This window comes from Balaenoptera acutorostrata, chromosome 12 (genome assembly GCF_949987535.1).
Source record: "Balaenoptera acutorostrata chromosome 12, mBalAcu1.1, whole genome shotgun sequence".
NCBI lineage: Eukaryota > Metazoa > Chordata > Mammalia > Artiodactyla > Balaenopteridae > Balaenoptera > Balaenoptera acutorostrata.
In genome coordinates this window covers 78,598,485-78,611,884 of record NC_080075.1, presented here as the reverse complement: position 1 = coordinate 78,611,884, position 13,400 = coordinate 78,598,485, and the positions used below count along the sequence as shown (strand labels likewise).

The following is a 13,400-nucleotide window of genomic DNA, read 5'->3' as shown; positions in this document are numbered from 1 at the left end:
AAGTAACTATGCAGTCAGCTTTACTTACTTTCTATGCAACTTTCAAGGACTGCCTTAATGTTAACTAGAAGTAGAACTTGATCTGAAAATTACAAACCCTTGAGGTCTTACAGATGCTAACCAACTCTAGCCTTTCATCCTCAGTAAGTATTTCTGCCCATCTACTTACTTCCTTGTAGCACTAAAGTGATTACCTTAGATAAATGTTCTTTTATGGTTTCATTGTCTCTCTTCACCACCTCCATCATTTCCTGGCTCCCAAGGTAGGCAGCATTAACTACATTAAAAAAAAAAAAAAAAAGGTAAACACTTAGAATATATAGAACAAACACAAATGTCAAATTAATTGTAGTATATTCCTGTTTTACTCTTTTCTTTTGCCAAGTGCTATGTGATGTGAGATATTAGTGAGGCCAAGAGAGGCATGTGAGTCAGCAACATGCACTGTCACTGGAAACAAGAGCATGCCCTGTGGAAGAATCTCTCTCATCCTCACCTGGCTTTCTCAATAGCAACGTTAGCAGTATGATGGCCTAATGTCAGATATCACAGCAGATGTGTGTAATCATATCCGATCAAGGCATTTTTATGATTTAAGGTTTAGAATCACAAATTTTGATAGATAAATCATGTATACCAGGGAAACCACACATAGTTACGAACATGAAACCATCTTGATAATTTTTTTAAAAAGGACACAACTAAAAAGAATGTTTCTTTTAAAACAGGTTTAAATGATCTTTAAGAGTTGCTTATAAGGGTTAGTTCTATTATACTGACTGCAGAATGAGCAGAGTGACCCTCATTTTCAAGATGTCAAATAACTGAGAAAAAGGAAGAAAGCCAGAGATAACATGAATTTATGTGATTTTCTGGTACTACTACACAAATTTTCATTTGATTCTTTGTGCCTTGAATTCTACTTTGATTGGTGTTATTATTGTTACTTTGCTTTCTTTTTGGCATCATCTGCCTATTTGTCTTTTATTTTTAGTCTTTTGCCATTTTAAGTATGTCTCTTGAAATCATAAGTAGATTTCTTTAAAAACAAAATTTAAAGTCTCTCTCTCTTAAATAAAGGGACTTAACATACTTACGTATATTGATATAAAAAATATTTGGTCTGACTCCAGTCAGTAGGCAGAATAAAGTAAATAATAAAATTCACAGCAGAAATTAATGAAATAGAGACCAGAAAAACAACTGAGAAACTAAATGAAACTAAAAGTAAGTTCAATAACTGATAAATCTTTAGCCAGACTGATCAGGAAAAAAATGTGAGAAGACATAAAACATTACCAGTATCAGGAAAGAGAAATGACAGCCCTTCAGATAATACAGATATCAAAAGGATAATCAAGTAATTTTGTGGACAACTTTATGTCACGAAATTCAATAACTTAGATGAAACAGCCAGTCTGCCCAAAGACACAAATTTGAAGCTCACTTAACAATAAATAGATAACCTCAATCGTCTTATATCTATTAAAGAAATTAAATTTGTAATTTAAAGCCTCTCCACAAAGAAAACTCGAGGGCAAGATGAATTCATTGGTCTACTCTACCAAACATTTAAGGAAGAAATAATATTGATTTTAAATAAATTCTTCCAGAAATGACTACACATATATAGATATTTAATTTTTGACAAAGGTAGCATTTCAGAGCAGCAGAAAACAGGTGGTCTGTGGTAGGCAGAATTCCCAGATGACACAAATACTCCTTGCCCTTTTACAATCCCTCCCTTTTGAGTGTGGGTGAAACCTGTTGAGTATGATGACATATTACTCCCATGACTAGGTTATGTTATAAAGTTGAGACGACTTTAAGGGAGATTATCCCAGTGGACCTACCCTGATCACACGAGTCCTTCAAAATTTGAGTTCTCTCTGGCTAGTGGCAGAAGAAGAAGTCACAGATTCAAAGCACTAAAAGGACTAAATGTACCACTGTTGGTTTGAAAATGGAGCTCATGTGAAAAGGACCTGAAAGTGACCTCCAGGAGCTGAGAGGGACCCCTGGCTGACAGCCAGCAAGAAAATGGGGACTGCAGTCAAAAAGCCACATGAACTGGATTCTGCCAACAACCTGAATGAGCTCAGAAGTGGACTGTGGGATACGCAGGGGTATAAAAGAGGCTTCTGAGATCCAGGCAGTGGTGACCCTTGAGCTGGGTGGGAGTTACGTGGGAGTTTGCTTTCTGATAATTCATGCAGGTAAACATTTATGTCTTAAGCACTTTTCTGTAGTGTTATTCTTGAATTCGAAAAAATATAAACATTCAAAAAACTTGTAAGGAATCTTACATTTCTAAAAGTAAATTTTTCCTCAGGGAATGTACCTCACCTCACCGTTATTCTTATTCTTGTTTTTCCTGGTAATTTCCCATCTAAGTGTACTTTTTTGTTGTTTGTTTTTAGAAAGTAGAATACCAGTGTCCTTTCCAGTAATAGCTCCAAGGAAGCAATTATCTTTTTTTTTCCTCAGAAATGCTCATAACACAGCACAGTGGTCAGAAACAATAATACTAAATAGAAGTGTAATTTCCTAAGGGGAAAACACATTTCTCCTGGCAATGACTATTGACAGCATTCCTGGAAACCCAGCAGAATTCACAGTTTCAAGCACCATAGTGAAGGTATCTAGGAGCAGGAGTAATGGAAACAAAATACGAAGGGAAGAGAATGATTTAGAAGAATGGTACTTATTTACTTTTATTTCATTAAAAATCTAAATACAGGTGTAATAAAAACCTCACTGAGTCTAATGTTCTATTTTATTTGCTACCATCTTCTTCTGAAATCTGCTTAGTGCTTAAATATCACTACAGGACATCAACTCACAGTGGAGTGGCTAAGGAACGAAATGAGTGAGGGCTAAAGTTGGAAGACCAATAGAACATTCACCTCACGGGCTAAATGGTACCACTAAATTCTCCAAGTACACATAATCTACAATAGAAGGCTGCCTTCTGTTTAACTCAATCACCTATCTTGATGCCATTTTGTCTGTCTGGAAAATTCCCAACTCATCTTCAAGTCCAAATTCATTTGTCTTCTCCCTTACTTATCTAGGTAGAACTAATTTCTCCTTTTCTTGGTACCATTCCTGACCTGTATCTGTATTCATAACAGTTGTAACTGTGATATGTTAAAATTCTTCACATTTATCTCCCCTACCATGCTATATAAATATATATATATATATATATATATATATATATATATATATATATATATATATATATATATATATATATATATAAATATAGCAGCAGCTATATTTCATTTATTATTCTCTCCAGTGATTATGCAAGTGCTTGGTTCATGGCAGCTGTGAGTTAAGGGTTGTTAAATAAAATAAATGGGAAGGGACTCGGCCAGTGTTTTTCTTTTTGTGGGGGATGGTAGGAGGGAAACGAGTCAGGAGGAAAAACCTGCTGCCTTCCTTGAAGTGGTGCAAGAGCTGACATCACAAGAGAGGCCAGAACACTGACATGGTAAGCCAAGCTGGCAGGTACTGGTATAAAACTGGGACAAATCATTGCAGGCAAGAGTGGCAATCTAAAAGCTTCTGTTGAGACTGGCCCCAAACTAGGCCACATAAAGCACTGGCCATAGCAGTGAGGGAAAATGCAGAGGGAAGAAAAACCACAATTAATGATACAATAGGAGGTTTGGGGGAGATGTATGAACAGTTTTCTGAAGTAGAACTTGGGGGTTGGAAGCCAAGTTGTCCTGCTGTTTTGGTGGTATGTGATCCAGTGCCATTAGCGCAGTTTCATAGTAGAAATGCCCCAGTTTGTTCAGTTTTGCCTTTATATTGGGGAGGGAGGGTTGATGGTGCTGAAGCAAAGGGAATTACTTGAACTGGGCACAGTTTAATTAGGGCAGGTGAAATCTGGAGGTAGGAAATCTCCCATACATGGGTGTGTACACTGCAGTGTAAAATGTGATTGTTACTCCTGGTCTGTTCTGACCAAGATATTATTTCTAGTCACTTTAATTTTCTTTAAAATGGCTGTTAGGTTCTGTATGCCCAAAGTATGCCATAAGGTTTAGAAGAAAAAAAACAGTCTCTTAAAAAAATGCTCCTTACAAGATTTGCTGGATTAGAAAAAGGGTTTGGTATATTTACCTCCACGATGGGAGGGTGGCTGAGGACAGAAGCCATTAGTAAGCACACAAACAGAGGTAAACAGCAAAAAGTTTTCATTTAAATTCTCTTTAAAATAATAAGGGTACTACTAATAATCACGGGAACCAAGACAGGCTCTCCTGTGGATAGGTGCATCTAGATGTGCTTCCAAGAGGGTCTCCCATAAATAAACTGCAGACCCCAGTCTGAGGTGGTCTTGTCAGGGCTTGTGAAGCCCAAAGACATTCTGGAGGGGACATGGCTGTGGTGGACTTTAGTTACAGTGAAGAGGATGGAGTTAACTGTCTAGGTTACTAGTTAACTAGTACGGATGGAGTTAACTAGCTAGGTGTTTGGTAGGTCCATGGAAGATGAGTAGGTAGGTAGGTACAAAACCATCTTGAAGTAGGGATGTAGTAAATACTAGTACCTACCCAAAAGTCAATAAAAAACTCCTCATTTCCTTGACTAGAGACATGGGAAAGTCAAAACATACGGCTTTTCCACATCCCTTATAGCTAGGGATATGGCCTAGTTTTGGCTACTAATGTAGAGGCAAGGTTCCTAGGGGAGGACTTCTCTTCCTAAATAAGCCAAAGCCTCATCAGGAATAAGCCTCTGCTTTTGCCCCATTTTCCTTAATTCCATCTGAATGTCAGACATGAGGCCTAGAGTAGCAGAAGTCATCATGTGATCATGAGATGACGAGCATGAGGATAAATGTGCTGAGGACAAAGAGTGGAAATCCAGAAAGAACCCACATCCTTGATGGCACTGTTGAGACACCATTTATCTCTGGACTCTCCCCTTTATATTTCTTGGTGCATGAGAAAAATATCAATAGATCCCTATCTGTTTAGGCCACTGTAATTTAGTTTTCTGTTATCTATAGCCAAACTCAGCCTTAGCTAATAAAAGCAAATAAAAATGGGGTCTCTGGATTTTCTGGGTGTTTTTGGTTAACAGAGGTTGATGTTGTTGTCAACTTCCTATCAGATTCTGGTACTTGAGTAGGGGAGCAGGGTGGCATCAAGCCTTATCTATACATACTAGATCTTCCCTATAGGAGGGAAGAGGTAGGAGCTGACTGCAAAAAAGCCGTTCCAAGGATAGCCCCTCCTAGCACATCTTCTAACTGGCCCTGAGGCTGGCAAGATGTGGCCGAATGTAGAAGAGTTAGGTGCGAGCCAAGCAGGGCTGCATGTTAGCAAAATTCTTGGGGCTGAGGACAGACTGTGAAACTGGATAGTCCTGGAGATGTGAGTATTCCATACTCCAGCAGAGCTCCGTCCAGAGCTGCTCAGGCAAAGTTAAGGCTAGGCAATCAAGAAGCATAAACCAGGAGAGTTTGTCAGAAGTTAAGCAGAACTACACATGCTCAGAAACCCAGATGAAGTCTTACAAGGGCCAGTTCTTTGGTAGGTCTTTATTTTTTTCCCGATCGTTTTCTACCGTTTCTATTTGTGCCAATTGTGGCTTTTAACAATGTGAAAACCAGATCTAAAAAACTAATTCTCCCATTCTAAAATTTCTGCGTAATTGGGAGTGTTTACTATTCACATATGTTTCTCCATAAGCCAAGACTTTCGTTATTATAACCACTGATTTAGTCTGCAAACAGATAGTCTTATCTATGTGACACTGAGTTCACCAAAGTGAAACACACAACTCAAGGTGTATGATTTTTTAAAACATAATACAACTTTTTAGAGTGGCAGATAATTTAAAGATATATATATATATATATAAATTTCTATAGAAAAAAATAATAAAACTTTCACTGAGTCATTTACTTCTAAACCAGAGATGATATTCTAGTACTGTATCTAATCACCTTTTGCCCTAAATCCTAATACTGACCACACACACTCAAAATCTTTTCTTTCATTGCTGAATTTTAGGCTAAACTTCTATGAATAACTAAGGCTGAAGTTGGCTTTTATAAATGGATTTTCCTAAGCTACACACATAAATGAGAGACTAGGTAACATGGCAGTCTGGTTTTGCTTATTCAAAATATTATTCTGGGATTAAGTAAAAAATATTCTGAGAAGAAATCTGTGATTTTTTAGTGAAGCTTATGTGTCAGTTCATTGAATAGTTCTGTTCATTTCATATCACTGTACATGTTTTTAAAAGTTATTTCCATATTGATTAAGGAAAGGAAAGATTATGAAAGTGTCTTTTACAAGAATGTATGCAACAGAAGTAACGTAATCTACCAGGAATGCCCTTTGTCTGCACTGTGTTTTTCTAGTTAGGTAACTGAAAGGAATTAAAACATCAATTTGGCCTAACAAAAAGACCCTAAAATATTTTTTAACGTTAATTATCTTGACCTGTGATACTGCTAAGCTAAAATATATTTGCTTTTAGCTTTGATGAGAAAATCCAATTCAGCTGTCTTAGTGAAAAATTTATTTCTCATGAAACAGAAGAACATCTATTCTAAAGAAAATAGGTAGTAGCAAATATTCCAGAATTAAAATTAAAGAAAAAAACCATATATTTTCTTTAAAAATAACATTCAAAACAATCTAGTTGTATCAATTGAACTGATGAACACTGTGGTAAAGTTTATAAAGTATCCTAATTGAATTAGGGCTACTCTATCCTGAATGCTGGATAGGAAAGGATGTTTTACTCACTCAGTCTGCTGAAGAAGGCTAATACATAGCATCTCAGCCTATAAGAAGCACCATTTTTGCCAAAAGGACAACAGCATTTGAAATACTTGAATACTTTGGTTCCTTGAATTTTTCAGACCTTACTACAATAAAAAAAAAATGTGTATAAACTAAAGGATACAGAAAATCAGTTTCTATCCAGATAGGTCAGGATTTATTATCCACTACTTGGACTGGCAAACTTCCTCCATTTGTTTCCATAAGATTTCTACTGAAGCACAGACATTACATAATGTGAAAACACCCCAAGTCCTCCTAAAAGTCAAACTGGTATGCTAAAGGTCGTTGTCTGGATGACAGTCAAGCCACAGAGAAGCAGGTCTGGAGGAGGAAGGTCCGGATGGCATAGATTTGACCACTGAAAATGATCTCAGACCTGGTATTCCTTTCCCCTGATGACCCCTCTCTTTGGGTAACAGGAAAATCATGTCACCAACTCAAGTGACTGGTTTGAATATCGATTACCCTTCACCATTCATGGGATACAAGCTCGGGAGGAGTGCACTAATCATCCACAAGGGCCAGGGTCTTATCTGATGAGTATCAGTCCCTCTCCACGGGGGCCTTCTAGCATTTGTCATAAGCAAGGGAAAAGGAATCACTAGAGGGATGGCCAGGGTAAGCCTGGGTAAAGGCAGGTTCTGCGGTAGCTGTTGCAAGAGGAGGCAGGGGTGACACGGGACCCAAAGGGGAGAGGTATAAAGAGGCCGGCTAGAACGATTGCAATGCTTGCTTAAGGGTTAGCCTACGGTCACTACTAGGAGATTGAACTAAGTACCCATGCAGAGAATAAACCAAGAACACAAAGCAGCAAGAAGACAGGTAATTCTTGCCTCCTTTCTCTTTACCCAAGGTTATACAGACAGGGTGGGTAATGGGGAAACAAAAGAGACTACTGAAGTACTAGTTACTGGGATATCAGAAAGGCAGATCCAGAAGGAAGAGAACAGAAAATCAGAGAAGGAAAGGATGTCAGAAACATAAGGGCTGTGCTCCAAAAGTTTGTTTGCAAGTTGGTTGTTTGGAACAGAGATAAAGCAGTGTGGCTGAGTGTTTAGTCTGGTCTAAAAGTCTATTTTGCACACAATATAACTCTACTATGGGAAAGAAATCCCAGGGTTCCCCAAGCAACAATGCAGTTGGAAAGCTCTGGTTGCCTTGAGTCAGGGAGGGGAATGTGTCCTATGTCCAAACTGTCTTGCTCCTTGATGCCTGCACTTGGGGCTCCAGGAAGACTCAGTAAGAGGTCAATCACTGCAGCTGAAAGGAAGATTCCTTTCTCTCAAGTGCAGCTTATGGAGCCTACTTCTTCAAGAGGGTGTTTACAATTCTGCTGTAGAAAAATTTAAAAAAATCTTTATATAAGTACCCATTTTAATGAAAAAACATTAAACACATCATATGTCATATGTGATGTGTTATATAGTCACTAAATATATATAGAAAAACAAATAAAACTTTCTTATATCCCATGTGCTGATTTGGGTTTAGAAAATATTTCTAAAGAGGTAGAAGGAAAGCACAGGTAGCTCCCTATCTAATGCCTATCAGAAACCCAGACGTTTTGGGTGGACTGTTCTATAAATGTCTCTTAAATCCTGTTGGTTGGGGCTTCTCTGGTGGCGCAGTGGTTGAGAATCTGCCTGCCAATGTAGGGAACACGGGTTCGAGTCCTGGTCTGGGAAGATCCCACATGCCGCGGAGCAACTGGGCCTGTGAGCCACAATTACTGAGCCTGCGTGTCTGGAGCCTGTGCTCTGCAACAAGAGAGGCCGCAATAGTGAGAGGCCCGCACACCGCAATGAAGAGTGGCCCCCGCTTGCCACAACTAGAGAAAGCCCTCGCACAGAAACGAAGACCCAACACAGCCATAAATAAATTAATTAATTAATTTTAAAAAATCCTGTTGGTTGATACTGTTGCTAATTTATCTATATCCTTGCTAATTTTTTCTGTTCTATTATTCTACTGATTGTTGAGAGAGGGGTGTTTAAGCGTCCAACTATAATTGTGCATTTGTCCATTACTCCTTTCAGTTCTATCAGTTTTTGCTTCATATATTTTGCCACTCACTTGTTTCGTGCATACACATTTAGTATTGCTATGACTCCTTGGCAAATTGAAACTTTTATTATTATTATTATGTATTGTCACTCTCTGTTCCTGGTAATTTTCTTTGCTATGAAGTCCACTTTATCTGATATTAATATAGTCATTACTGGTTCCTTTTGATTAATGTTTGCATGATGTATCTTTTCCCATTCTTTTACTTTCAGTCTACCTATACGATTATATTTTAACCAAGTTTTCTGAAGACAGCATATACTTAGGTTATGTTTTTTAATCCACTTTGTCAATCTTTATCTTTTAATTGGTATATTTTGACCATTTACATTTAATGTAATTATTGGTATGTTAGAGCTTGTATGCCATTTTATTATTTGTTTTCTGATGGTTGTCTGTTTTCTATTTCTCTGTGTTCTTTCTCTGGCCTTCCTATATTTTTTACTAAATGTTTTAGAATTCTATTTTGATTTACCTATAGTGTTTTGGAGTATGTCTCTTTTTATAGATTTTAAAGTGGTCATTCTAGGTATTACATTATATATGTAACTTAATACAGTCTACTGGTGTTGACATTTTACCAGTTCAAGTGAAGTACAGAAGTATATTACTTTCCTTTATGTTATTTTACCCTCCCCTATTTATAATATAATTGCCTTAAATACTTCTTCTGTATACACTTAGATCATATCAATGTTATAATTTTTGCTTCAACTGTTAAACATAATTTAGGAATCTCAAGAGGAGAAGGAAAATGTAATTACCCACATTTTTTCTTTCTGTTCTTTCCTTTCTAAATGTTTCAAGATTCCTTCTTTGATCATTTATTTTCAGTTTAGAGAACTTCCTATAGCTATTCTTTTAGGATACGTCTGATAGTTACAAATTCCTTTAGCTTTCCTTCATTGGAGAGTGTCTTAATTTTCTCTTCCTTCCTAAAGCACATTTTTGCTGGATATAGAATTCTGTATTGATGGTTCTTTTCTATTTACACTTGAAATATATGCCATTTCTTTTGGCCTCTATAGATTCTGAAGAGAAAGTAGTTGTCACTCAAATAGATTTTCCTCTATAAATATGTATCATTTCTCTCTGGCTGCTTTCAAGATATTTTCCTTGCTTTAGTTTTCAAATGTTTATGTGTCTTGGTGTGGATTTCTTTGGGTTTACTTATTTGGAGTTCATCTAGCTTCTTGAATTTTGTAGGTTTATGTCTTTTACCAAATTTGGGAAGTTCCTATTTTTATTGTTATATCTTTATGTTCCCTGGTTCTTTCCTCTGTCCCCTCCATTTTACTGTTGAGCTCAAACACTGAGTTTTTAATTTGGTTATTATATTTTTCAGTTCTAAAATTTCCATTCAGTTTTTCTTTAAACCTTCTCTTTCCTGAGACTTTCTATTTTTTCATTTTTTTCAAACATGTTTATTAATTGCTCATTGAAGTATTTTTATAATGACTGCTTTAAAATCTTTGTCAGAAAATTCTAGTATCTCTGTCATTTGGTGTTGGCGTTTATTGTCTTCTTCCATTCAAATTGAGCTTTTCTGGGTTTTTGGTATGACAAGTGATTTTTAACTAAAACAAGGACAATTGGGATATTATGATACTCCTGATCTTATTTAAACTTTCTATTTTAGGTGGGTTTTTTTTGTTTTTTTTTCCCCTGACATTTCTTCAGCAAGGGAAGTGGGGAAGGAGAAGTGCCACCTCACTACTGCCAGGTGGGGCAGAAATCCAGGTTCTCCATTTGGTTTCTATTGACAACCAAGTGGTGGAGGGGCTCCTCATTATTGCTGGGCATGGGTAGGAATTCTGACTCCCCACTAGGCTTCCATTATTACCATCCCAGCTAGGAGAGGTAGAATTGCCTTATTGCTTTTCCCACATGATCCCCACTGATCTCATAGGAGTGGTGGTGGTAGTGGCCTTATTACTGCTGGGCAGTGGTGAAAGTCCTGCCTCTCCAATCAGCCTCTTCTGGACACCACCCTAATGAGGAAGGAGAGGGGTGCCTCATCACTGTTGGATGTGGGGTAAAGTCCAGGCCTCCCACTTGGCCTTTGCTGGTTTGGGTAAGGATAAGGCCATGGTTTTTACTATGGTGCATGGCTAGATTAGGGCAGTCATTATCCAAAAGTTTCTTTTAGAAAGGTTGCCATTTTCCTGGTCCTCTGGCTACAGAGTGCAGGCTTTTTTCAGGGCTTTTAAAAAATCCACACCCATTGGTATTTCAGGGTCACTGGCTCCAAGTCTAGGATATACGTGGTAAAAAGAAAACCCAGGGAACTTACCACTGTGTTGCTCTGTGGGTCCCAAGGTCCCTACATAGTCTGCTTTCTTCTCCACCTTTCAGAGTCTTATATTTGTTTTACATATAATATGCAGGATTTTTAGCACTTAGTAGGAATACATCTATTTCATCTTCCTGGAAGCAGAAGTCCTTGGAGGAAAATGGATTCCTTAACTAGAGAATGCTTTTTTAAAATCCTTTCTAAGGGTAAAATGAAAAAGATTAAAGAAGGAAAAAAAAAAATCTGTAAACTGTAATGACTTACTGAAGTATACATGGAGTAGTTTTATATATGTTTGCCAGAATTTCAAGTGATTTCCATTTGATCTCAATTTCCAAATGTGTCCAGTCTAACTCTTGATTTGATCAATGACTGAGAACCAGAGAGGGGAAAGGACTAAATTGAGGCCACAGAGGGAGTCTGAGGCAAAACCAAAATGAGAGTTGAGGTTTTCTGACTTGTAGTCAGTGCCATTTTCACTTACTAGGCCATTTCTTTCTCTTCTATGAGGGAAAAATAAGGGGCTGGACCAGAAGGTCTTCAAGGGACATCTCCAACTTCAATGTTTGGTGATTTTTATGACTGTCCTGAGCCTTGCTTCCCTACTCCCTATCTCATCTTCTGCTGCTGCTATGCTAAGCCTATAACAAAGAACGAGAGTTGGGGAGAGCATAAAAATCCACAAATACAGAAAATATATTGAACTTTGTATTTGTGAGGACTGCTTCTTGCTACATATTTAGAAAAACACTTCCCATACAATCTGTAGCTGTACAATTCTAAAGGCAGGGCTGTGACTTGTTTCTGGATTCACTATGCACATGATCTCGTGGCATTCGATGTAGGTGAGCATGGTAAACTTTACTCAGGAGTCCTGCTTTTATGACTGAAACGAGCAAAGAGACAATAATAGCAGCAGCTATGGTAAAAGGAAGCTTAACACAGTGGCATATTGCTGGAGTTGGAACACTACCCACTAGTTGTGTGACTTCAGGCAAATCATGTAACTTCTCTGAACCTCAGTATCTTCATCTGTAAAATGGGGACAATAATAATACCTAAACCTTATTAGTTCTTCTGAGGACTACAGGTTAAAGCTTAGAACAGCAGCTATTAGCTGCTGCTGCTGCAACTGCTGTTATATCATTCATTGGAGGCTTATTACAAATAAAATACTAGATAGACACTTTGCATATATTATCACATTTAATCCTATAATAATCTTTTGAGGTATGGGATATTATTATTCCATTTTATGGCTTAAGAAAGTAGTATATTTTATTATTAAAATCATTTGTAAATATATAAATTAGTATTAACTAAACAGATAAATTACATTTAAAAGCAACATTTGAAGCCAAGAAGTAAAGTAGCAAAAACATTCCCTGGCACATTCAGAAACTATAATCAGTAACGCATCCAGTGTTACATTACCATGACTATTATTTATTGTTAGTTTTATAACTTAAACTTCTCCAAAAACTTTTAAAGAGCAAAGTAAAATCATAGCCTGTTCACTCTATGGGAATATTAGGCCTGATTTCCTTGGGCTGATTTTTGAAAAGTTCACACACTGAGCTTAACAGGGCACACCCTGGATTCCTGTAAGGACTCCATATATACTCGATACAGAAGAATTCTTTCTCATCATCCTGTAGCTAGAGTGGAGAATCAGAAGGATAAGGTTTAAAATTAAAGCATGATGAGGCTTTTCTGTCATTTAGAATACCCCTCACTATTTTCTTCTTATTTCTAGTTTTAAACTTCTGGGAGAAAAATACAACAAATAATTCCTTGCTTGATACTCATCCACTGCCTGAGATTATTCTCTTAACACTTTCTGATACAAGAATAAACATATACATTTTAAAATGTGCTTACTGAGGCAGAACGGTTCCAATATATTCAGAAACGAAAATTCACTCTGTAGGTTCATCCTTCGAAGGAGCATTCTGATCACCAAGGACTTGATTTTCTCAGGCCACGGTTTAAGTAGTAAGTAGCCAGGAACATAGAAAGCATATCGAAACCAGCACAAAAGTGGAGTGGCGAGCTTGCCTTTGGGTGACTCAGACATTCGCTCAATTGTTGGAAAGAGCAGAAAAGAGCGAATTACCTACAATAAAAAAATTTAAAAAAAACACTTTGATGAGAAGTTTTCTTAAGGGATAAGTCATTGCTTTATTGTTTCTTCTATATAGTATCCACAAATGACTGAG

General features: G+C 37.3%; 1 protein-coding gene across 3 annotated transcripts in view; it reads right to left on the bottom strand.

Annotated features, from left to right (window-relative positions):
- LDAH (lipid droplet associated hydrolase) overlaps positions 1-13,400 on the bottom strand; it is a 94,635-nt gene that overhangs the window by 15,922 nt on the left and 65,313 nt on the right. For all 3 annotated transcript variants that reach the window (XM_007183463.2, XM_007183462.2, XM_007183465.2), the window contains exons 5-6: positions 13,063-13,297; positions 195-277 (exon numbers count right to left, since the gene is read on the bottom strand). In XM_007183463.2, the coding sequence (XP_007183525.2) occupies positions 195-277; positions 13,063-13,297 (318 nt within the window). The remainder of the gene's footprint in view (positions 1-194; positions 278-13,062; positions 13,298-13,400) is intronic.